Raw genomic sequence first — 24,726 nt, 5'->3', positions numbered from 1 at the left:
GATTTTTCACTATTCCCTAAACATATATTGTGTGTTTATATGTTAGTGTGTTTGTACACATTTCCTCTCCCTGGACTGCCCTTACTTTACTTTTCCTGTCTGGTAAACCTCAATTTATTTATAATGACCTATCTTTTTTTCTTTTTAAAAAGTATTTATTTTTACTTTAGATTCAGGGGGACGTGTGCAAGTTTGTTACATGGGTATACTGCGTGATGCTGAGGTTTGGGTTTCTAATGATTCCATTGCTCAAGTAGTGAACATAGTACTCAATAGGTAGTTTTTCAACCCTTCCCCCATTTCTCCCTTCCTCCTTTTTGAATCCCCGATGTTTATTATTTCAATTTTTTTGTCCATGTGTACCCAATGTTTAGCTCCTACTTATAAGTGAGAACATACGATATTTCAGTTTCTGTTTCTGCCTTAATTTGCTTGGCATAATGGCCCCCAGCAGTATCCGTGTTACTGCAGAGGGCAAGATTGCATTATTTTTTATGGCTGTGTAGTACTCCATGGTGTATATGATCCATCTTAAATGGATGGTACCTCTTCTGTTAAACTTTTCTTGACCCAAGCAGAGTTAGTAGCTTCTTCTATTCATACATTTTATCTGTTATAAATATCACCTATCAGTGAGCTCCTCAAGGTCTAGGATCTAAGTTGTTGTTTCTGTATGCCTGTGATCAGTACATGATGCTGATTAATAAATGTCCACCTTTTGTATTACTAGCATACTAATTATACATACTATGTATACATGCATTGAAACATCACATTGTACCCCATAAATGTGTACAATTATTATGTGTCAATTATAATTAAAAATTAAATTTTATTAAGAAATGATACATATAAAGAGCTTAGCCCTGGGATAGAGAAAGTACTCAGTGCCTTTTTAATGCTGTTATTGATGTTGTTTGTGGATTAAATTAATTTGGATGGCAGCTTATAAATCAGTTTCATATATACTTTCCTCATTGATACTTGAAAAAATGCTATGAGGTATAAAAGGCAAGAATTGTTATCTCCATTTTATAGATAAGGACACTGAAGCTCAGAGAGATTAGGAGTCTTGCCCAAGTTCACATAGCCAGTAAGTGATAAACACTGAGACTTGAACCCAGATTTGATGATGGTATAGTTTTGTATTTTTATTTCTACTGGTCTTGCTCTAAATTGTCTTACCTTTTAAAATACAATGTCTATAAATATTGTGTTCATTAACTATAAATGTAAAAAGATGTATTAGCAAAGGCTAAAAGTTTGGAATGAATGATATAATAAATATTTTATTCTTGATAGAAGTAGCAGAATTATGCAGAATGTCTTCTTGCTGGCCTGCCTTTCTTCCATTCCCCTGCTGAAAAGAAAACAACAACAACAACAACCACAACAACAACAAAGAAAGAAAAAAACAGGGAGAAAAATGTTAACTGCCAGTTGAAAACATCCCTTTCATCCTTAAGACCTGGAGGCCATAATTAGGGTATCATGCTTCAGCTGGTGGCACTGTATATTAATTACAGAATACTTAGGTATATGGAAACAAATCATTTCCTGATTACTGGCGATACTTACTCAAACCTATAAAGGTTGAAAATGCCTTGTTACTCTGGCTATGTAGGCTTCTAGTTGACATTTTCTCATTTTAAGATTGGTGCCTATTGGACTGTTCTTTTTGTGTTTTCCTCCCTTACAGCTATTTACTTTCTCTCTTCATTTTTAGTTCTAAAGTCAATGTAAGATATCATTTTATAGTCTTAAGTTATCATCTAGCTAATAGAATGTTAAAGAAATGGGTTATTCTAAGAGCCTATACAGATTAACATGTGTTGCCTTTCCCTGGGTTAACTTCTCTGAATGTTTATCCTTAGGTAAATGCTTGGGTTGCTGATAATGTCATGTTGATGAAGTATATCCTTTTTCTAAACATTATGATAATAAAATAAACAGCTTTAAAAATATATTGTTAATACGTTGTTAACAAAAGAAACAGGCATAATGATTAAGATAATTTACGTTTTATAAAATAAGAGTTCAAACAGTCTAGATTCTTGTGGTTTTTATGAAAATGATACTTTTAATTTCTTTTCATTTCCTGAATAGCAGCTAGAATATAGGGAAATGAGTCTGTAGCTTTTCTTGGGCATAGCTCATGGGGCACTCAGGTTGGGGTACAATACATTATTCTTATTCTTTGAATTGACTGTGCATCTTTAGGATAAAAGTTGGAAGACTGTCTGCCGCTTTCCCTTTTTAGGCCACTTCTGTGTGTTCTTGTCCTGCTCTCTCAATTGAGTATTTTTGGTTATTTGCAAGTGCCGAAGTGATAGAGAGGGCTCTCACATACCAACTTGAAAGTCAAATATGCTGGAATACATAATTTGAATTTCTGATTGTTGCTAGTATATAGTAATACAGTTTGTTATTAATTATTGATCTGGCATTGTGCAACCTTGGTAAACTGACTTATCAGTTCTAGCAGCTTTTTTGGGTAGATTCTATAGGTTTTCCTATATAGGCAATCATTTCGCCTATAAATAAGCCAGCCAGCCTGCCTGCCTGCCTGCCTTCCTTCCTTCCTTCCTTCCTTCCTTCCTTCCTTCCTTCCTTCCTTCCTTCCTTCCTTTGTTCTTCCTTTTCTTCCTTTCTTTGCCCTCCCTCCCTTGCTTTCTTTTCTTTCCCCTTTATTCCTTTATTTTTCTTTTCTTCTTTTCTTGTTTTATTTCTTTTCTTTTTTCTTTCCAGTCTGATGCCTTTTTTTCCTTACCTTATTGCACTGGATAAAACTTCCAGAAAAATGGTGAAAGCATTCAGTCTTTCACCATTAAGTATGATGTTACCTGTAGGTTTGAGGAAGTTCTCTCCTATTCTTAGCTTGCTAAAAATTTATTTTATTTTTCTAATTTTTTTTTGAGACAAAGTCTTATTCTGTCACCCAGACTGGAGTGTAGTTGCATGATTTTGGCTTACTGCAACCTCCATCTCCCAGGCTCAAGCAATCATCCTTCCTCAGCCTCCAGAGTAGCTGGGACTATATGTGTGTGCCACAACACTCGACTAATTTAATTTTTTTTTTTTTTTTTTTGTAGAGACGATGTCTCACTATATTGCTCAGGCTAGTCTCAAACAGCTGGCTTAAGCAATCCTCCTGCCTGACCTCCCAAAGTGCTGGGATTACAGGCATGAGCCACCACATCTGGCGAGTTTACTTTAAAAAAAAAAATCAGGAATGAATGTTGGATTTTGACAAATGCCTTTTATTTCTGTAGCAATTAAGAAATGATCTTAGCATTTTTCTTTTTCAGTCTGTTAGTATGGTGATTTATATTGATTAATTTTTGATTGTGAAAACAACCTTGCATTGGAGGTATAAACTCTTCACTTGGTCATGATGTATTTATTATTATTATATATCAGTAAATTTAGCTTGCTAAAATTTTGTTGAAAAGTTTTACATCTTTGTGCCCAGCGGATTTTGATCTTGGCTTTCTGTGATTGTCTTGTCTGGTTTTGGTATTAGAATAATGCTGGCCATGTAGAATAACTTGGGATATATGCTCTCCTCCTAATAGTCTGGATTTGTTTGTGGGGTATGGGTGTTCTTTCTTCCTTAAATGTTTGATAGATTTCACCAGTGAAACAATTTCATCTTAGAGTTTTCCTTGGGGAAACAATTTTAAATTAAAATTTAATTTTATAGTAGACATGTAGCTATTTAGCTTATCTATTTCTTCTAAAACTTTAGTAGCTTGTGTCTTTCACAGAATTTGTCCGTGTAAACTGAGTTGTCAAATTTATTGGCATGAAGTTGTTCGTATTTCCTTGTTATCCTTTTAATACCTGTAGAATCTCTAGTTTGTGCCACTTCTATTCATCCTGGCATTGGTAATTTGTATTTTCTCTCTTTTTTCCCCTAATCAGTCTTGTTAGAGTTTTATCAGATTTATAGAGCTTTTGGTCTTATTGCTTTTTCTGTCTTTCTGTTTTCTATTTCATTGATTTCCACTGTGATCTTTATAATTGCAATTCTTCTGCCTAATTTGGGATAAATTGGCTCTTCTATTTCTAGTTTTTAAAGAAAGAAACAGATCTTTCATAGGAGATGTTTCTTCTTCTTTAATATAGTCATTGACTGATATAAATTTCCCCTAAGTGGAGCTTCATCTGCCCTCCACAATTTTTGATGTTATATTTTCATTTAGTTCAAAATGCTTGCTAGTTTGTCTTTTGATTTCTTCATGGGTTATTTAGAAGTATGTTTTAGTTTCAAAACATTTGGGGATTTTCCAGAGATTTTTCTATTTTTGATTTCTAATATAATTAAGCTGGGGTCAGAGAACATATTAATAATTTGTATGACTTAAATCCTTAAAAATTTTTTTAAGGCTAGTTTTATGGCCCAGAATATGATCTATCTTGTAAATGTTTCACATATACCTGAAAATAATTTGCCTTCTACTGTTCTTCAGTGAAGTATTCTGTAAATGCCAATTAGGTCAATTGGTTAATAGTGTTGTTTCAATATCCTTGCTAATTTCTATATATTTACTGGTTTCTGTCACCTTTAAAATCAATTATTGAGATAATGGTATTGAAATCTCCAATTATAATTGTAAATTTATTTCCATTTGTAGTTCTCTCAGAGTTTGCTTCATGCATTTTGAAACTCTGCTATTAAACACACAAACATCTAAGGAATTTATGTTCTCTTGGTAAACTGACCTTTATTATGAAATTACCTGCTTAATTTTTGGTACTATGCTCTGAGATCTATTTTGTTTGATACTGTAGTCATGCTAGGTTTATTTGAATTAGTGTTTGCTTTGTATGTCTTTTATCCTTTTACTTTTATTTTTGTAAATTAACATACAGTAAAAGTCAACTTTTTATTAGTACATACTTTTATGAGTTTCAACATATATATTGTTTCATTTAATCTCCAGAATTATGACACAGAACCATTCCATGACCTCAGCATACTCCCTCATGTTATCCCTTGGTAATTATACCCACCACCATCCCTAAACCCTGGAAGCTACTGGTCTATTTTCTGTCGCTTTATTTTTGTCTTTTTGGAAATGTTACATAAATGACATTATATGGTCTGTAAGCTTTTGGGGCTGGCTTATTTTACTTGGTATAATATTTTTGAGATTCATTCATTTTGTTATGTATGTCAATAGTTTGTTCCTTTTTACTGTTGAGCAGTATTCCATGGTATGGAACTTTGTGAGGTCTCTTCTCCATGCTCCTCCACCTGGACCATCTTCCGGATTCTTTCCAGTTGCCAGGGCTCTATTTTGGCCCTTTGGCCTGAAAGCTGGGACCTTATTTTCCCTGCTCTGCCACACAATTATCATGACTGCACCCACATCTTGGTCCAAAGACAGAGAGGAATTGAATTGAATATTCACCACAGAAAGACAATCACTGCTTCTCTGACCAAGGAGGAGGGGGCGGGGCGGGGCGAAGCAAGGCGAGGCGTCCTCTCCAAGCTGTCTAAGCTTTGAGAATCTTCTCTTTAAGAAGGACGTGGACGGCCGGGCGCAGTCGCTCAAGCCTGTAATCCCAGCACTTTGGGAGGCAGAGGCGGGCGGATCACGAAGTCAGGAGATCAAGACCATCCTGGCTAACACGTTGAAACCCCGTCTTTACTAAAATACAAAAAATTAGCCGGGCAGGCGGCGTGCGCTTGAAGTCCCCGCTACTCGGAAGGCTGAGGCAGGAAAAGGGCGTGAACCTGGGGGAGGCGGAGGTTGCAATGAGCTGAGATCGCGCCACTGCACTTCAGCCTGGGCGACAGAGTGAGACTCTGTTTCAAAAAATTTTAAAAAAATAAATAAATAAATAAATGAAGAAGTAGGGGGCTTCTCCTGGAGCTTTTTCTGTCTGTTGACAGGTGACTGTTTCCGGGTTACATGATGCCCTATAAGTCCAGGTTGGGGTACACTGGGAAATATAAGATAGGGGGTGGGGTGGGGACTCACCATCAGCTTGGTGAGAGTTTGCATTCTGATTTTCATTCTCAATTCATCTCTCATTAACATGTGGTTTTCATTTACTTTTAAGCTTCGTGAAATTGCACCAGGACAGCATTTATTCTAGAGCAAACTTTCCCCCAGTACTGAGACAGAATCCTTTTGAGCACTCTACCTAAGGCCCCAGCCTTGTAAGGTTTTCACTCTTACGGTTTGAATAGAAACGACTTCCAGCCCTTTGTGATCCTTGGAGAGTATTCCTTGTGCTCCTTTTTGGCGGTTCTTTCTGCAGACAAATATGCTTATCATTACTCGCTGAAATACTTGAGGGTGACTGTTTTCCGAGCTCTGGAATCCTCTCTCTGTGCTGATCTCTCTTCTTATATTCTGTCCTATCTGCCTTGACGTCCCCAGAATCTCAGCTCTAGGAGAATACTAGGTTTTGCCTGGGTTCCCACTCCCTGTACCTCTGTCGGGAATCCGTAGGCAGTAAATTTAGACAGTCCCAGGGCTCACCTAATTTGTTTCTTATCTTTCACAGATCCCTTTCCTTCAGTGTTTTTAACTTTTTTCCCATATATTTTTGTCTGATTTTAAAGAGTTTCAGGAGGTAATGTAAGTCTAATCTCTCTTACTGGAAACAAATTTATAGGATACAATTGAATAAGTAATGGTGAAATCCAGACTAAAAATGCCTAATTATTTTAGAGATGATTGTGTGAGAGAGAGCTTTACAAAGGAGGTGAAATTTGGGCAGGTGTGGTGGCTCACACCTGTAATCCCAGCATTTTGGGAGGCTGAGACAGGTGGCGGTTGGGGGGCATCCTTGAGGCCAGTCTGGGTAACATGACGAGACCCCTTTTCTACAAAACAGCGACAACAAAGGAGGTCTAATTTAAACTAGTCTTTGAAGGAGGGAGGATATTCCAAGTGAAAAAAAAAATTTTTATTACCAATAAGATAGTTTGGAGAACAACCTGATAAGACGGGTCAGAGTACATAGGGAACTAATACAAAATAAGGCTGGGGTCAGATGAAAGAAGTCTCTGGCAGCCAGAAGTTGTGCTGTAATGCAGTGAGAGCCTTTAAGAAGTTTTTAAAGTCTAAGCAGTGTTAAATAATGAGCACAGAGTTTAAAATTAATACAAACATTTATGTCCAGCCTATGTATTTCTTTTAACTTAAGAGCATCTGTTCCTTTTTCTGTCCTTTGAATAAAATGAAAAGCAGCCTCATAAAAACATGGCTGGTATTGTTTTTATCGAATACATTACATTTACATAACATTGGAGTAAAGCCATTTCTTAACTTGCTTTTCTTTAGTTCCTTAATCTTTGTTCATAGAACATATTTTCCATTATAATTTTCACTACTCTTTTCAGGATGCGTTTCGTTTTTTCTCTACTTAAAATGACAATGATCAAAACTAGATATAATATGGTAGTAAGTTTGTTCTAATGTAGAATTTAGTTGAATGATTTGTTTATCAAATTCCTTTTAAATACTGACAGTATCAATGTAGCTTTTTTTCAAAATAGCATTATATTTCACTTGAAAGCTATTGACATCCAAGCAATTTTTATACAAATTATTCATGGCTTGTCTGGTTTCCATGTTATAATCCTGTAATGTCAAGTCATATTCTATTCTGTTTTAATATGATCATTTTAAAATTTATCAAACTCATTAGTATGTTTCGGTCTTTGTTTCCTGGTATTAGATATGTACCTCTCTCTATTAAATAGAGGTTGAAGTTTTGATACATTAGGTAAGTTTAATACAGTGAAGAGAAAAAACATGTTTTTAATGCTGTTTTCCAGCATCAGTATAGCATTAAATGATGCTATTTTTCCAGGATATGGAGAAGAAAATAAAGGAAGATATGGGGAGATTTATAGAAGAAGAAAGGGAAATATTAAAGAAATTGAAGACAGACAAGCCCCTCTTAAATCAAACCCAAGGCACAGAGACAGCAAAGTAGAGAACTGAGATAAGTGTTGAGATAGAAAGACTGGAAAGATGATGAGTTTAAATCAACAGAAGCAGTTTTAAGGACACTCTGAAAAACTAATTGGAAACTGAACAATTTGCCTAAAGCAGAGCTGCATAGGTATATGGTATACCAGCATATGGAAATAGACAAAAATGTTTATATAAATCTTTCAAGAAGAGTGAGTACAAATTTGGTGAAAGAAAATGATTTTACAGTAAAAGGACTTATTTCGAGTGGGCAGGAATCTTTGAAAGACTTCTTAAATTGGGAAAAGATTTATGAGTGAAAGCAAAAGGTAGATATGTAGAAGGCAGATGAGAATTTTGGAGGATAATGAACCTCTCTCTTTTTCTTTTAATGTATACATACTCCACTAGAAGATTAGAGAATAAAAGTTGTTTAGAGAAATGACTATCTTCTTGTACACAACAATGTGTATAGTCAGAAGGAGCTTCTCTTTAGACAGAACTGGGATATCCGGAAAATGATATACAAACAAGATGTTTAGAATTTGTTTGAAAACAATCTGAATTGACAGATATCATTTGGATAAAGATAGACATAATGTAGAATAAAATTCACTAATATGGAATTGGATAGCGGGGTCGTTCATTTATGCATATAAAAATAAAGGTTATGAAATGTTTAGAAAGGGACGCTGTATGTTGTGAAAATACATGCAAAACCTTACAAAAGCAGATAACTTGCCAAAGGTAGATAAATTAAGCGTGGAATAGAAGATACTCCGAATTTGTTAAAAATGCTGTAGGTGCCTCAACTTCTTTTCTTTTGGGACACCAGATTATACTGAGAAAGGTTAAAGGATTTTTAAAAAAATGATAGTGTAAAGGGATGCAAAATGATAAAATCTGTGAAGAGGATAAAAGCTCCCGGTGTCTTAGCTGAGCAAAGCTGTCCAGATCTTGAGCATTGATTTCATACCTCCACAAGCAGTTTGAATGGAATATGGACAAAACAAGAAATTACACAGCTAACGATACAAGATGCATTAGCTACTTCTTTTTTCAGAGGGAAAAAGAAGTAATACATAGTAGGAATGGAACATACTGACTATTCAATACAATTGTAAAATATTTGCAGGAATATTTTAAAGTCAGGAGGCTAGCAAATAAGCCAAGAAGGTTTTCTTTCTTTCTTTTTTTTTTTTTTTGTTTTTTTTTGTTCTTTAGTGGAAGAAAATAATGGATCAGATACAATCATTGATTTTGATTAAATAAGCCAGAATTGCTTTATAAAGATATTGTCTACGTATGCTTTAGAGAAGAAGAATAAAAACCTATTTGATAAATAAAAATAAAGGGGGCATACAGTACCTAGGCTCATCTCATTAGTCATCTCTCTTTTATGCCAATGCCCAAGGTATGTTATTTCTCCCAAGAAAAATCAAATCCTTTAACTTGCCATTAGCTCTTTAAAACTTTAAAACTAAATGTCCTTCAAACCAACAACTTCAATCCTGAGACTATCTCCCACAGATATACTTAGACAACTAAGTGTATGTACAAGGAAGTTAATTGCAGCATTGCTTTTAACTGCGAAAATTGAGGGAAAACCTGAGTGTTCAACTAAATGGGAATGGATAAATAACTTACGACATGCCCCCACTATAGATTACTGTGCATGCACTAAAAGAATGAAGTAAGTCCTGTGCACTGAGATAGAAGACTATCTGTGTTATCTGCTCAAGTGAATTTTAAAATGCACAACAGTATGTATAGTAACCCACTTTAAAAAGGCCTTTATATATTTTAATACAAGCATAATGTAGATTATGATACATAGAAAATGAGGTCTTGAAGTATGCTTACTAAACTGTTAACAGTAGTTACTTCTAGTAAGTGAAAGAGGTAGCCTTTAAGTTTTAAACTTATATCCTTCTGTATTTTGACTTCAAAAAACATACAAGCACATATTAAATTTTTAAACCTGAAATTTATATGAGGGAGAAAACAAACACAAGTTTGGGAGCCAATGTTTTCTCCCCAGCTCCTGGTTCACTACCTTTTCTCTTACCTTAACCTTTACCACTACCACAAACTACCACAAACGAACACTTTAAGCACAACTCAGTTTATTATTGGAAGAGGTTTCACAAATAAGTTCCTGGTTTCCAGTTAACTTGTTGCAAAGTTTACATCCTACCCAATGTGGCTACATGGATTTAAAGTTACCAGTGGTAGCTTCTGAGTGAAATTTTGTTTGTTTGTTCATGGAACACATATAAAGTACCAACAATATGCCAAACACTGGGGAATTCAAAGATGCTAGTCTCAACTGTTTCAGCTGATACTTGACTATCCTCTCCCACACCCTAGTGTCCTCACTGAGTACTTCCCAATACTCTACATTTGAAAGGTGATTCCCACAAATTTATTGCAATTTAGACCCCATATATCAATTTTAAAAGAGCTGAAATGGCTCTTCGCATGCCTTCAGCATGAGAATATTCCCGTAAAATTGGCATCTCTTTTTACAAGATGAGCTATTATTATTTTACTTCTACTCTTCTAAATAACAGAAACAGCAGACGAATTAGCAATGGAAAATAAAAATAGTGGCATAGGGTATATAATGTTTACAAAGAAAAAAGGACATTTGTGAAAGATTTGATATTTGTTAACAAACATGTAAATCATTGTTGGAAAAAGAAAAATATGATATATACACTTGTTTTAAAGTGTATGCATAATGTGTAAATAGTTTTGGAATGAAAATGTTCATCTCTTTCCCTAGAGGGAAAGTGGCTGGATCAGATCATCTCTTTGAAGTTCCAGTTCTGTAATTCAAGCATTTTCTTTAAAAAGCAGTTTTAAAATTAAAATGAGAAACTTAACTGGGGTTTATATTACACATATGTGTAGGATCAATATTTTTAAAACTGCGTTCTTAATATGTTACGCCTTTTGCTCTTTAAATCTGTGAAACGTAACCTTAGTTTTATTTGAAGTCGTTAAAATATGAAGGGGACAGAGTAATCAATGCTATTGATTCTTACTGTATTTTATTATTAGAAAGCAATTTGTGTATCTGTCTTCCTGATTTTTTATAATGAAACATTTCTATCTTTGAAACTACAGACTCAATCTTGCCAAAATGTTCATTTGTTTTGCATCATTATTAAATTGTATATTGTCCCCTTTTGGTGTACTTTACTAGTCTGTTATAATCCTTTTAAATTCATTATTCCTAATTGACAAATAAACATTATATATAATTTGTCATGTAAAACATGATATTTTAATCACACCATGGTGAATGGGGTATCCATCCCCTAAAGCATACATCTACTGTGTACCCATAAAAATTAAAAATAAAAGATAAAAAACGAAAAACATGATGTTTTGAAAGATGTGTATGTTGTAGATTCAACCTGTTATAATCTTAAAGTGATTGTCATTCTTCTAACTTATATCAATAGAACTACTGTTTGTCTGTCATTAGTTGAGACCATCAGGGTGTAGTGGAAAAGCTAATTAACAAGGATTCTTCTCACCAGAGCTCTGTCATTCCTCTGAATTGTGGCTGCTAGCCTGTTAATTTTCCACTAAACCTTTATGCATTTGGAGACAATTAAGTCTCACGTTGGGGTTTCCTGGGCTTTTTTTCCCCAAAGATAATTAAGTCTCAAACTTGAAACTTGAAAGATATTTGGTCAGGCAGCAGCAATGTACTGAGTACAGCCTTCTCAGAGAGGTGAAACAATATAATTAGTAGAAAGAACTCCTATCATGTACTCAGTACAGTTGCTCTCTACTTTTCTTTCTCAACCTCCCCCCAAACAAAACAAAACCAAGATGCTTCAGTCAAGCACTATAAAAGGACTATTAAATTATCGTGAAAAGGAATGTTGGACAGTCTAATACTCTCATTCTGCAGATGGGAAAATAGAAGTGCACATTGTAATTATTTTTCAAAATAAGGTAAAATCTCAAAATTGTGTAAGTAAGCAAACATATATACTCTTTCCTTAATCGTTTTTAACCTAAATTAATCTTAATTTTGTGTTATTACTGCAGTGAAAGAAAATATGCAGTGTCACATATCAGGAAAGTTGTGCAGTTATTTTTTCTTCTCCTGAATAATTATTCTGTTGCCTTTATGTTCCACATATGTTGCACCACATTAATATTCAAACAATTTTAGCACACAAAGATTTGTAACCTCATTTTACCTTGATTAGTGACTCAACTCATGTTCTTGTTGTAGGGCTTTGACCAGCTTCGACTTGAAGGATTGCTTTGCGATGTGACCCTGATGCCAGGTGACACAGATGATGCTTTCCCTGTGCATAGAGTCATGATGGCATCTGCTAGCGATTACTTCAAGGCTATGTTCACAGGTAGTTTGCCTTTTAAAACTCTGAAGCCACATTAAAACAATATGAAAAATCTGTGTTTAAATCTTTTTTATTTCTAACCTGAAATTTAGTTCTTTTGGAAATAACTTCAAAAGAAGTATACAACAGTATGTATGGTTTTCGGTGGTGCTGTTTTAACATGGAAAGTTGATGCACTTTTTTCATACTGTCCATTTTTATCTCACAGCTTTTCTTTTTCAAGCTCATATCTGAGTGGGCCATTAGAGACTCTGTGTCCTGCTAATACAATCTCTACTCTATATCAAAAGATAGGAAGTGAGAACATTTTGGAAGCACTTGCATCATATATGACCTCCATTAGTATAGGATTATCCTTTTTAAGTACTTTATTTTAACGGTAAAATGTGCAGCAGACTGACTCTAATACAACTGCTTATATAAAATAAGACTTTCCCTTGATTTTATTGCATCTAATTAGCAGCAGAAGTGAGTTTGACCATAATTATCCACCTTCATTTAATTGAATGTCTTTTTATTTAAGGTGGAATGAAAGAACAAGATTTAATGTGCATTAAACTTCATGGTGTGAGCAAAGTTGGTCTAAGGAAAATTATTGATTTCATTTATACTGCAAAACTTTCTCTTAATATGGACAACCTTCAAGACACGCTGGAAGCTGCCAGTTTTCTACAGATTCTGCCAGTTTTGGACTTCTGTAAAGTATTTCTCATATCTGGGGTAAGATATTTTGAAATCTGTTTTCTTCTGTGGTAGAGTCTGATGTAGCCTGTTTAGATTAGGACTCATGAAATCTGCTGTGCAGGAATGTGAAACTTGCCATTAGACAGGTGTGTCTTATAGTATGTGATCTGTAAGCAAGGTGAGATTGAAACAGGTGCATTTGTATGAAATAGAATCATTTAATAAAAGCCTCTGTGTTGGCTGGGAGTGGTGGCTCACGCCTGTAATCCCAGCACTTTGGGAGGCCGAGGTGGGCGGATCATCTGAGGTCGGGAGTTCAAGACCAGCCTGACCAACACGGAGAAACCCTGTCTCTACTAAAAATACAAAAATTAGCTGGGCATGGTGGTGCATGCCTGTAATTCCAGCTACTTGGGAGGCTGAGGTAGGAGAATCACTTGAACCTGGGAGGTGGAGGTTGTGGTGAACTGAGATCGAGCCATTGCACTCCAGCCTGGGCAACAAGAGTGAGACTCCATCTCAGGAAGAAAGAAAAAAACTTCTGTGTAATCAAATGACATTAGATACTAATAATGTTTGATAAAGATATATACTTTAACTGTTTGATAATGGTATGTACCATAATCTGGTTTTATTCACCTTAATGACTATACAAGCAGGCTTCTTAAATGTAATTGAATGGAAAAGTAATCTGAACTTCTAGAACTCTTTAAAAATTTCATGTTTTAATATGGGAGCTAGATCTTAAGAAGAACTAATACCTATAGGCAAACCTGTAAGAATGTCAGTCTTGATTCCATAGAAACATATCACCTACTGAATAGTGTTTAGCCGTTTTTTAATAAATAAGATAGGGCACATACAACCACCAATCAGTGAAGTACTTAGTGGTAGTCGCCCAGTTCCTGAAGAGAGTGTTTTATTTTAGCTGAGGCCCTTAAATTTTACTTCTGGGAAGATAAATGGCGACATTTTACAGAAATATTGCCAAGACTTCCAGAGGTCTGGAGCTTGTTTTTCTGATTAAGAATTCTGGCAATAGTAATTTTTGGTATATTTTCTAACTCATTATGTTGACGGATATGTTTTCTATAATTTTTTTTAACTCATATCAATCTTAGCATCGGTAAATAATTGCTGTCAGATCTTTGCAACGTACGTTTTTTGAACATGGAATCTTCTTTAAAACAGTAACTTTCAAGAGAACATGTCCTTAATTATTTTATTATTAAGGTACTTACTATCTTACAAAGTCAGCCAATGACTAATTTAACTGGCCTATTGAAAGTGTGTTTTGGCCGGGCGCGGTGGCTCAAGCCTGTAATCCCAGCACTTTGGGAGGCCGAGACGGGCGGATCACGAGGTCAGGAGATCGAGACCATCCTGGCGAACACGGTGAAACCCCGTCTCTACTAAAAAAATACAAAAAACTAGCCGGGCGAGGTGGCGGGCGCCTGTAGTCCCAGCTACACAGGAGGCTGAGGCAGGAGAATGGCGTAAACCCGGGAGGCGGAGCTTGCAGTGAGCTGAGATCCTGCCACTGCGCTCCAGCCCCGGCGACAGAGCGAGACTCCGTCTCAAAAAAAAAAAAAAAAAAAAAAAAAAAAAGAAAGTGTGTTTTTTGTACGTTTGATTTTAGAAAACTCAGACTACTGTCTCACAATTACTTATAAAATTTGAACTAATTGCTACTTTTAAGGGTTTTTATGGCAGCATAGTGCTATATTGTTGACTTGTATTGTCTTCTTTATTGCACAAGTAGCCCAAGTGAGGCTGGTTAATTCCCATGCTATTGCTTGCCTCCATTACTGAATTTAGGTGCTAAATTTTATTTTAATTTGATCATACAAGGCCCATTCCCTCAAGAGCTATTAGGATCTCACCTGTGGTTGTGTCACTGGCATGATATAACAACTTCATTTCAAGGAAAAATGAATCGTATTGAATGTGATTTTCAAAATGCCTCAAGTCCAGAATTTAATTTAGCAGTATCACTTAAAGCTTATACTTATAGATTCTTAACATTACTTTATACTGATCTTAGCAACACATGGTCATGGTGAGCCAAATTAAGGAAAGTGCCATGATTTCTTTGGAACTATTCATTAACAAGAGACATTGTTGGCCTATCCTCTAATACGAAAGTTTAGTACTTAGAACTTCAGATATTGATTGTGATCAGTTCCTTTACCTGAAAGAGAAGGACCAAACTGGATAATACACAATACAAGAAAGTTATAGTAATATTATTGTCACAATAATAGAAAAGAATTTTGTTCTAGATAACTGTATTTAAAGCAATTTTATTTAAAGATGAGGCCATAGTCACTTTGTAATGCTAATTTCCAGCAATTAGACTGTTGGTTCCTTAACCTGTGTTGAAACATTTATTATAATTGTTTAACAATTTAGAAATGTCTTCATTTTTATAAACACTTAATATTGCCTTAAATCTCATGTTCATTATTTTTTTGCATCCTTTGCAGACATCCTAAAACCTATTTCTAATGGAGAAGAGGCTTCTCTCTAGCAAAGATTACTTGTGGTAGAGTTTTCTCCTTCCTCTCAGTTTTAGAATTTTCTTGCCTATGAACTTTTAGGAATTACCTCTTTTCTTTGTATTATTCTATCTTACTTGTCCTTCATCCTTTTTTGCGGAGGACATGTCTGTATGGTTTTAGAGTAGAAATCTCTTATCTCTCAGAATCCATGGTAATTTTTGAGAAAATCTGGCAGATTATTAGTTCCAGGAACATGCAAAATCCAAGTTTTCCTTTACCCTTCTTTCATGCATTCTGTTTTTTAGTTAAACCTATGTTCAGCCTTGCCCTATTTATTTCCCCTTTCCTTCTCGGCAATCAAGTGAAAAAGGAAAAATAGTAACCCAGTGTATTTTCTACTTATAAAAACTGAAAGTCCCAAGATACTATATTTTTTAAAGGAGGACTTCTTGAAGTTCTTCCATGAGCTAAGTTATTATTGATAAATTTTAATACAACGTTCTCATGTTTAAGAACTGTGTGCTGAAATCAGATGCTTTAGAGGAAATGGGATTTATGTTTTTAACGATATAGTGATATTATAGTTCACATAACCAAAACACTATTTGGGTTTGAACTTTTAGACAGAAAAATTCCCTTCTAATACAATTCTGTTCTATCCTATTCTCAATCATTTGTGTGGAGGAAGAGGAACAGTGGTACATAAAATGTGGATCAGTAGCAGTGGTACGTAAAACGCGAATCAGTGAATAACCCAGAAAACATGTATGTATTAGTTTTGAATGATAACTTTAGATACAGTAGTAAAGCCATACTCACCTTTGGTGGGATAGAGATACCGTTTTCTATAACAGAGCATCAGTCTTAATAGAACAAGAACCAACCTCCCATCTAACTTTGCCGTCCTTTGCAGTGTTACTTAGGGTGGTAATTAGTATGATAGTTTATAGGATGTGGCATTTTTGTTTTTGTTATGTTATTTTCTTGGGAGTTATGGAAAAGAGGACAATGAAATGAATACAGAAGGATGACAATGAAGGATAGATATGAAGCATAGTAGGTAAAAATTTCTGTAAAGCTAAAACCACTTTTTTTATATACTATGGAGATAATGGAAAATTACCTTTGTTTAGTCATACCTAAAAATTGCATTGGTTTTGTCCTTAGGACATTGTATAACTACAACATGTTAAATACTGTGCACCTATTCACTAGTTTTTTCTTTTTCTTTTTCTTTGCTTTTTTTTTTTTTTTCCGAGGCAGAGTTTCACTCTTGTTGCCCAGGCTGGAGTGCAATGGCAGGATCTCGGCTCACTGCAACCTTTGCCTCCCAGGTTCAAGTGATTCTTCTGCCTCAGGCTCCCCAGTAGCTAGGATTACAGGCATGCACCACTGTGCCTGGATAATTTTGTATTTTTAGTAGAGACAGGATTTCTCCATGTTGGTCAGGCTGCTCTCGAACACCTGACCTCAGGTGATCCACCCACCTCAGCCTCCCAAAGTGCTGGGATTACAGGCGTGAGCCACCGCGCCCGGCCCCATTCACTAGTTTATAAGAAAGTTGTGTAAGTTTTTTGTTTATCCTTTGTTTGCAATTTGAAATTTTTGGCATCTAGCATTTGTCCCATGGAACTATTGTTATGGAGGATATTAGGCTAGTTCACAAAACAGCCTAATTTAATGTTAGGTTACTGAAACAGGGCATCTGTAATTGAACTCAAAAGGTTACAGTTTAAATATACAAGTATGTAGAATGAACAAAACAGAATAAAGATGAGAAATAAATCACTTTATGTTTGTATAAAAGCATTTTTTAACAAGAGAATGAAGATGTCATTGGAATTTAGACTTGGGGATAATCGTTCTTAAAATAATTTTTTGATTGTGTTTTCCCCACTTGATGCAGGTAGTAGATTACTGGTTCCACCCGCACATTTGTTACCAGTGATGAGGTGGAGAGCTTGCAGTGAAGTAGAGAGAAAGTTTATTGAGGTGACTGGAGGAGATGAAGAGTTGGAGACAGAAAATAAAGGAGGTACATAAGTGGGAAGGAGACGAGAGAGGAGTAGAGAGAATATGTTTCTCTCAAAAGAAAAACAAAAAGAATCAGATGTCATTGGAGAAGACAGTTCCTTTTGCTTTGCCTCCATTACTAAATTACTGAGGATTTCCTGTATAGTACATATATTTCACATTCCTCATTTAATCTAAATTGTATTTACCCATAAAGATTAATAGACATGGTTTTTAAGATATTTTTTTCACCTTTGAGGGCAATTTAATGCAAGTTAGAGACAAATTGTATAGATAATTAAAATTAAAAATGAATCAAAATTATTTCCCTCCCAACCAAACCAGTCTTGACTTCCTTATTGCCAGGGCTGATATTGGGCAAATAGTACATAGAAGGTCATCCCCGTTGCTTATGGTCGGCCATCCATTTTGATTGGTTGATACCCATGTTGTGTGCTTGTTAAATATTCTAAATATCACGCCTATAACCTTGAGCACCCATTCTTGCCCATCTGCTATCTGGGACTCTGTCTGGGAAGAAGAGGCGTAGCCTGGGCTCGAACCACTTCAGCCTCACAAAAGCCATTGTAATAACTAACGTTGTATTCAATAAAGGAAGTGCATTCGAAGTGCAAAGAAATAGAGAATTGAATATTTTGGGCTGGAGACACCAGTGACATTCACCTCAAACAGCATTTAGAAACTGAAGAAAGACAAAGACTGAAAGAGAGAGAGGTGTTTATTATTCAGTTATCCCTTTGTTCTTACCAAAGTGTCTCTTTGTGTCCTGTGCCGGTCTCATCTGTGGAAGGAGGCTTGAGAAAAGATACCTGTACATCCTCTGCCCGCTAAAGTATCTTGTTTGATTTCTTCCCAGCCTGATTCTGTGGACATGGTTTCATTCACTGCATTGATTGTACTAGATATCAGCCTGTCATTTTAATAAACTAGATAGCACCAAGTAGAATTTGGCACATTGAATGGCTAAGGAGTTCCCCAAATTTTTGCCAGATTTCTTAGTCTTTGCATTTCCCTTGAGAGTACAAAATCAGATTCTGGCTGGTCCGAGTGCAGTAGTGTTTACAACTAATTGATCACAACCAGTTACAGATTTCTTTGTTCCTTCTTCACTCACACTGCTTCACTTGGCTAGTCAAAAAAAAAAAAAAAAAAAAAAGAGCAGATACCCATTTTTTTCTAAATGGGAATTTATTTGTATAAAACACCAATCTTTAAAAAAAGTCCTAGATTTCAGATGAAATCTTTCATTAAAATAGCAAATTATGTTAATGACAGTGTTTTGGGCACATCAGATATAATTTGAATAGTACAGCAGCAGTGAGGACAAGTATGTTACTGAGAATACCACTTGCAATGTTATGATGTTGGAAGTGCCTTTAGGATGACTATAAATGTTGTTTGGTTATAAAAGAATAATTTATACTAATTTATATCAAGGAAATGTAAACGAGCAGTTGATTATTTTACGAACAATTTTATAGGTTCCCACAGGTGCTCGAAAAATTTTATCCTTTGTTGTTGTTGTTGTTGTTGTTGTTGTTGTTTTTTGAGGGAGTCTTGCTCTGTCACCAGTCTGGATTGCAGTGGTGCTTTCTCAGCTCACAGCAACCTCCGCCTCCCGGGTTCAAGCGATTCTCCTGCCTCAGCCTCCCAAGTAGCTGGGAATACAGGCATGTGCCACCACACCTGGCTAATTTTTGTATTTTTAGTAGAGATGGGTTTCACCATGTTGGCCAGGATTGTCTCAATCTCCTGACCTCATGATCCACCTGCCAAGGCCTCTCAAAGTGCTGGGATTACAGGCGTGAGCCACCGTGCCCAGCCTTGTTGTTCTTTTTAAATGCCAATGTGTTATTTGGATTAACTTCTGTTATAACTCTGTTTTCAAGTGTACCTTCTTTGGAATTGTGGCCGGGTTTTCAGATGAAATAAAAGATGAACTCAGATGAAATTTCTACTTAGACATTTTTTAAATAAGCTTTAAACTTCATATTTTGTATTTTCAATGTGCATTCTATTATATATATAAATTGCATTATAAATCCAATTATCCATTTATGGATATCCAGTTATCCATTTATCCTTTTATGTATCCAATGGATACACAAATACATGTATCCATTTAAAAATACTATCTAGGCTTAATGTTTGGAGATCTTCTAGCTGAGTCATTTTTAAGAATCATGGTGGAGAAGTAGATTAAAATGAACCATAACAGAATATTATGTATTTCTCTGAAAGTTGTTTACTATAATTCCATCAGTTTTGGTCTATTTATATTGTTAATTATTACTGTAGGCTTTGCTTCTTTAATTTCTATATTCTACGATTAATTTTTAAGCTTTGATTACATATACTTGCTAAGAATTAATTTCCTATTAAATATTTTTCTTGTCTGTGTCTCATTTTGAAATTAATAAGGTTCTAGTAATTTGCTACATTAATTCAACAGGTATCCTATTTTTAATTGCATCTATCATCGTACCTTTTATATTTTTGATATTTGTAGTATTTAGCCTTTGTTGCATACTCACAGTGTGGTAGCTGTTGTACATGAGCTATAGAAAATACTTAGTCTTGGGTACTCCATAAATATATACCAACTATGTGCCTACAAAAATTAAAAATGGAAAGAAATAAAAAAAGAAAATACTTAGTTCTATCAAGAAGATAACAGTTTGGAAGGTTATGGAATACCATTCTCTGGTGATTTTAAAGAAAAAAGTAGGCAGCTATTTGTATTGGCTTGATGGTCTGTCAAAGTCTTTTCTAGTCTTGTGTGTCTGTATATATGAATGTATTGATATACAGAAGGTATTTTCCAAATGCCGGTAAATAAAATGTAAGTTTCTTTCTCCTGTTATTCTAGCAATCATTTTCTCACTGGATAAATTTGAAGAGGGAAAACGTGAAGGAATTAAATACCTTGATCCCATTTCTAAATTATACAGTTTGGCTTTTAATCTTTAATCTTGCTCTATGTTGCATGCTATAAATTACACAGTTTGGCTTTTAATATTTAATTTTGCTCTATTTTACATGCTATAAATTTAGATTTCAGATTGGTGACTAACAACTGGTAGTATCATTTTGCTGGCTTAAAGTACCCATTCTTTGTTGTTTTTTAGTAATCATATCAATAATGATGAGAATTTGCATACTTGGGAATTATATCTGTGTTGTCATCAACTTTTGCGTAACTGTACTAATAAACGTCTTCAAAAGTTTAAATCACCTTCACTCTGGGGAAGAGATCATTCTTACTTGTCTTGGGAAGTGAATTCATGACCTCAAATTCCTTCCACTCAGGGTGAATTGGGAAAACAGGTATTGACTGTAACTCCATTTACATAACTTAAATTTTTGAACCACCAACCTGCAGCTCCTCAAATTGGATTAAAATGGACTTTTTATTAACCACATTAGAAATCCAGGGTATTTATACAGTGCTATGCTGTCTATTTCTAGAGACTCATAATTTGTTAATTTATTTTTCTATTTTTTTATGTTGCAGTTATGTTTTAGGTATTCTTAAAATATATGGCTACTAAGTAAAATAAGCAATTAAACATTTTTGTAAAGCAAATCAGCTACTTAAAAGAGCACAAATTCTTTTTGAGTAATAAATCAGTGATAGACTGGATGAAGAAAATGTGGCACATATACACCATGGAGTACTATGCAGTCATAAAAAAAGGATGAGTTCATATCCTTTGCAGGGACATGGATGAAGCTGGAAGCCATCATTCTCAGCAAACTAACATGGGAAAAGAAAACCAAACACCTCATGTTCTCACTCATAAGTGGGAGTTGAACAATGAGAACACATGGGCACGGCGGGGGGGGGGGGCGGTGGGGGGGGAACATCACACACCAGAGTCTGTCGGGGGCTGGGAGGCTAGAGGAGGGATAGCATTAGGAGAAATGCCTAATGTAGATGATGGGTTTATGGGGGCAGCAGACCATCATGGTATGTGTAATACCTATGTAACAAACCTGAACGTTCTACACATATATCCCATAAGTTAAAGTCTATTTTTAAAAATCTATGAAAATAGCAATGTGTGTGTATGTTAACCTTAGAGATTTCAGTGATATTATATCCTAACTAGGCTGTCATTTTATGTGGAGGAGTAATGTTTTTAGCTTTATTTCAGTTTTTAAAGAAATGTCAACAGAAGGATTATTTGGTTTTCTCTTAACCATCTGCCAAATCTGTTAACAATACAGTTATGAGGTTAACAATACATTGATAAAGTTTGTGTGACATTGAGGACACATAACCTGACAAAATTTTATAAACAACCAAACATTTAAGTCTTTTGCCTGTGATTCGTGTCTGTTTGTATATATACATATATATACACACTGGCATTTTTTATGGTAGGCTTGTTTTTGTGGTTTGTTCTTTGTATTATATTTGCTAATATTATTTTTCCTATTTTTCCTTTGACCAGTCAGTTATTAGAGCATTGAAAAGAGGTTCTACTGAGGAAAGGCCTCTCCGTCACTTCTCTTCTTTGTTAGCTTTTCGCTTTATGGTATATTTCGCTCTATGGTGGGGAAATGGTTCTGGGCACATGTTGACGCCAGAGAGAAACAGAATGTGCTGTGAAAGTAAGAGTGGCTAAGGAAAGCTATGTTGCCCAGATGGAAGCAGTCATCACAGATACCAAAATCTCATTTACAGGAGAGATTTGATGTAGATATGCCCCTCTGCCCTTAAGAAAGACATTTCCTTGCTTATATTTCCAGATAAATAATGTTGAAAATTAATTTACCCTAGGAATAATTATCTTATTAAATTATTTTCCTTATGAGTAATAACTTTGAAGGAACCAAAATGAATGATAGTAATGAGTGATGCCTATTTACATGAACGGGAAATCTAGGGATTGGGTATTAGAACTTTTCTGTTCATGGATCTGCTAGCTGTGTAGCATTTTTAAGAATAATGACTAAGAAGTGGATTGACATGAATCATAATAGAATAACTTTCTATTTTCCCATGTTTCCATCTGGCAGGAATTCTATCAGTATTTTTGGGGTGGGGGTGGAATACATTTTTGAGGAGACAAGAGTAATTAATTTGGCCATATTCCACTTATAACATTGTTTCTTAGAGTAACTTCTAACTTACTGACTTTGATCATTTTCTTTTAGTTAGCCTTCTACCAGATTAAGTAAAGGTGGTTTGCAGATTATCTGTATGTAGATCATTGATACATTTAGATAAGAATCCTTATTTGCATCTAAATGAACATTAAAAACATAATTTACTCTTATTCTAGAACAGGTATTTGTGGTATCAAGATGTGATTGCCATGAAAGTAGTCATGTTTTAATTTTTTTTAAATTGGCTTAATAGGTCACTTTAGACAATTGTGTTGAAGTTGGACGGATTGCCAACACCTACAATCTAACCGAAGTGGATAAATACGTTAACAGTTTCGTCTTGAAGAATTTTCCTGCATTGCTGAGCACGGGGGAGTTCTTGAAACTCCCTTTTGAGCGTCTTGCCTTTGTGCTTTCCAGTAATAGCCTTAAGCACTGTACTGAACTTGAGCTCTTTAAGGCTACCTGTCGTTGGCTTCGCCTGGAAGAGCCTCGGATGGACTTTGCTGCAAAATTAATGAAGAACATACGATTTCCACTGATGACACCACAGGAGCTCATTAATTACGTGCAAACGGTGGATTTCATGAGAACTGACAATACTTGTGTGAATTTGCTTTTGGAAGCCAGCAATTACCAAATGATGCCATATATGCAGCCAGTTATGCAGTCAGACAGAACTGCCATTAGATCTGACACCACTCACTTGGTTACACTAGGAGGAGTGCTGAGGCAGCAGCTGGTTGTCAGTAAGGAATTGCGCATGTATGATGAAAAGGCCCATGAGTGGAAATCATTAGCCCCCATGGATGCCCCAAGGTACCAGCATGGCATTGCCGTCATTGGAAATTTTCTCTATGTCGTTGGTGGACAGAGTAATTATGATACAAAAGGAAAGACGGCAGTTGATACAGTCTTCAGATTTGATCCTCGATACAATAAATGGATGCAAGTTGCATCTTTAAATGAAAAGCGTACCTTCTTCCACCTAAGTGCCCTCAAAGGATATCTGTATGCAGTTGGTGGGCGAAATGCAGCAGGTGAACTGCGTAAGTGTGCATTTATATTAAGCATAGAGACAAATTTCTTCACTCAGAAATTCTTATCAAATCATAAAATAAGCAGTCCTGTAAAATCAGATAAAAATGTAGCTAGCTAGGGTTTCATTTAAAAACTATTTTTCTGAGAAAATATTGGAGACCATCTTTATGCCTTATCTGGGCATATATCGTTGGTGAGGGAACAAATTGTATCTTACAAATACATCAGTATATTGTAGAATATTTTACTTGTGCAGCGTATGTGGTCTTCATCTTGAAGGTTCATCTAAAAAGTATACTTAGCTCATTTAAATTATAATAAGGTCTTGGATAGAAGTTTGGCATGTTTTCTCATTTTCTGTTTTTAAAAGGCCACATGATATTTTACTCAACAGGTTACAATCCTTCATTACAGAAAACTTTCATTGTTTCTTCTTTTCCAAAATTTGTTACCTATTAGAGGTCAGATAGATAATTTTTTTTATAGATTAAATGTACAAAGTCCAACATTATACGAAGTTTATTTACTGTGAATATTATGATCTATGACTGTTTGTTTTAAAAACAATTCTCTTGACATAATATCAGATAGTTTTCTTTACCATAAGCCCATCTGGCAAGCTTTATTTGATGGTCACTTTTTTGTCTTCCCAGTATAAAATTGACCATAAACATACTTTGATATAGAATACTTTGGCTATATAAATTAACCGAAAAAGGTATAATTTTATTATTTCAGATAAAATTGGGATAGTATAATTTTTCCAAAAATAAAGGCAGGAAGTCCACATTTTGTGTTATGACATATATTTGTCATTGCCATTATTGTTTGGCCTTGTTTTCAATTCTTTTATTCTCTATTATAAATAGAGTCTGTCACAGGGAGGGGAACATCAGAGACCAGGGCCTGTTGGGGAGTGGGGGGGCTAGGGGAGGGATAGCATTAGGAGAAATACCTAATGTAACTGACGGGTTGATGGGTGCAGCAAACCACCATGGCACGTGTATACCTATGTAACAA

The 24,726-nt window shown here is 35.2% G+C and overlaps 1 protein-coding gene across 9 annotated transcripts in view; it reads left to right on the top strand.

Moving 5' to 3' along the window:
* Positions 1-24,726, top strand: part of KLHL13 (kelch like family member 13) — a 201,293-nt gene that overhangs the window by 164,998 nt on the left and 11,569 nt on the right. For all 9 annotated transcript variants that reach the window (XM_050777507.1, XM_050777506.1, XM_050777500.1 and 6 more), the window contains 3 exons: positions 12,202-12,334; positions 12,855-13,051; positions 22,919-23,714. In XM_050777507.1, coding sequence (XP_050633464.1) covers positions 12,202-12,334; positions 12,855-13,051; positions 22,919-23,714 — 1,126 coding nt within the window. The remainder of the gene's footprint in view (positions 1-12,201; positions 12,335-12,854; positions 13,052-22,918; positions 23,715-24,726) is intronic.

The sequence above is a fragment of the Macaca thibetana genome, chromosome X, assembly GCF_024542745.1.
Source record: "Macaca thibetana thibetana isolate TM-01 chromosome X, ASM2454274v1, whole genome shotgun sequence".
Lineage (NCBI taxonomy): Eukaryota > Metazoa > Chordata > Mammalia > Primates > Cercopithecidae > Macaca > Macaca thibetana.
Note: the sequence above shows the minus strand (reverse complement) of the source record. Positions and strands in the feature narration are given on the sequence as shown.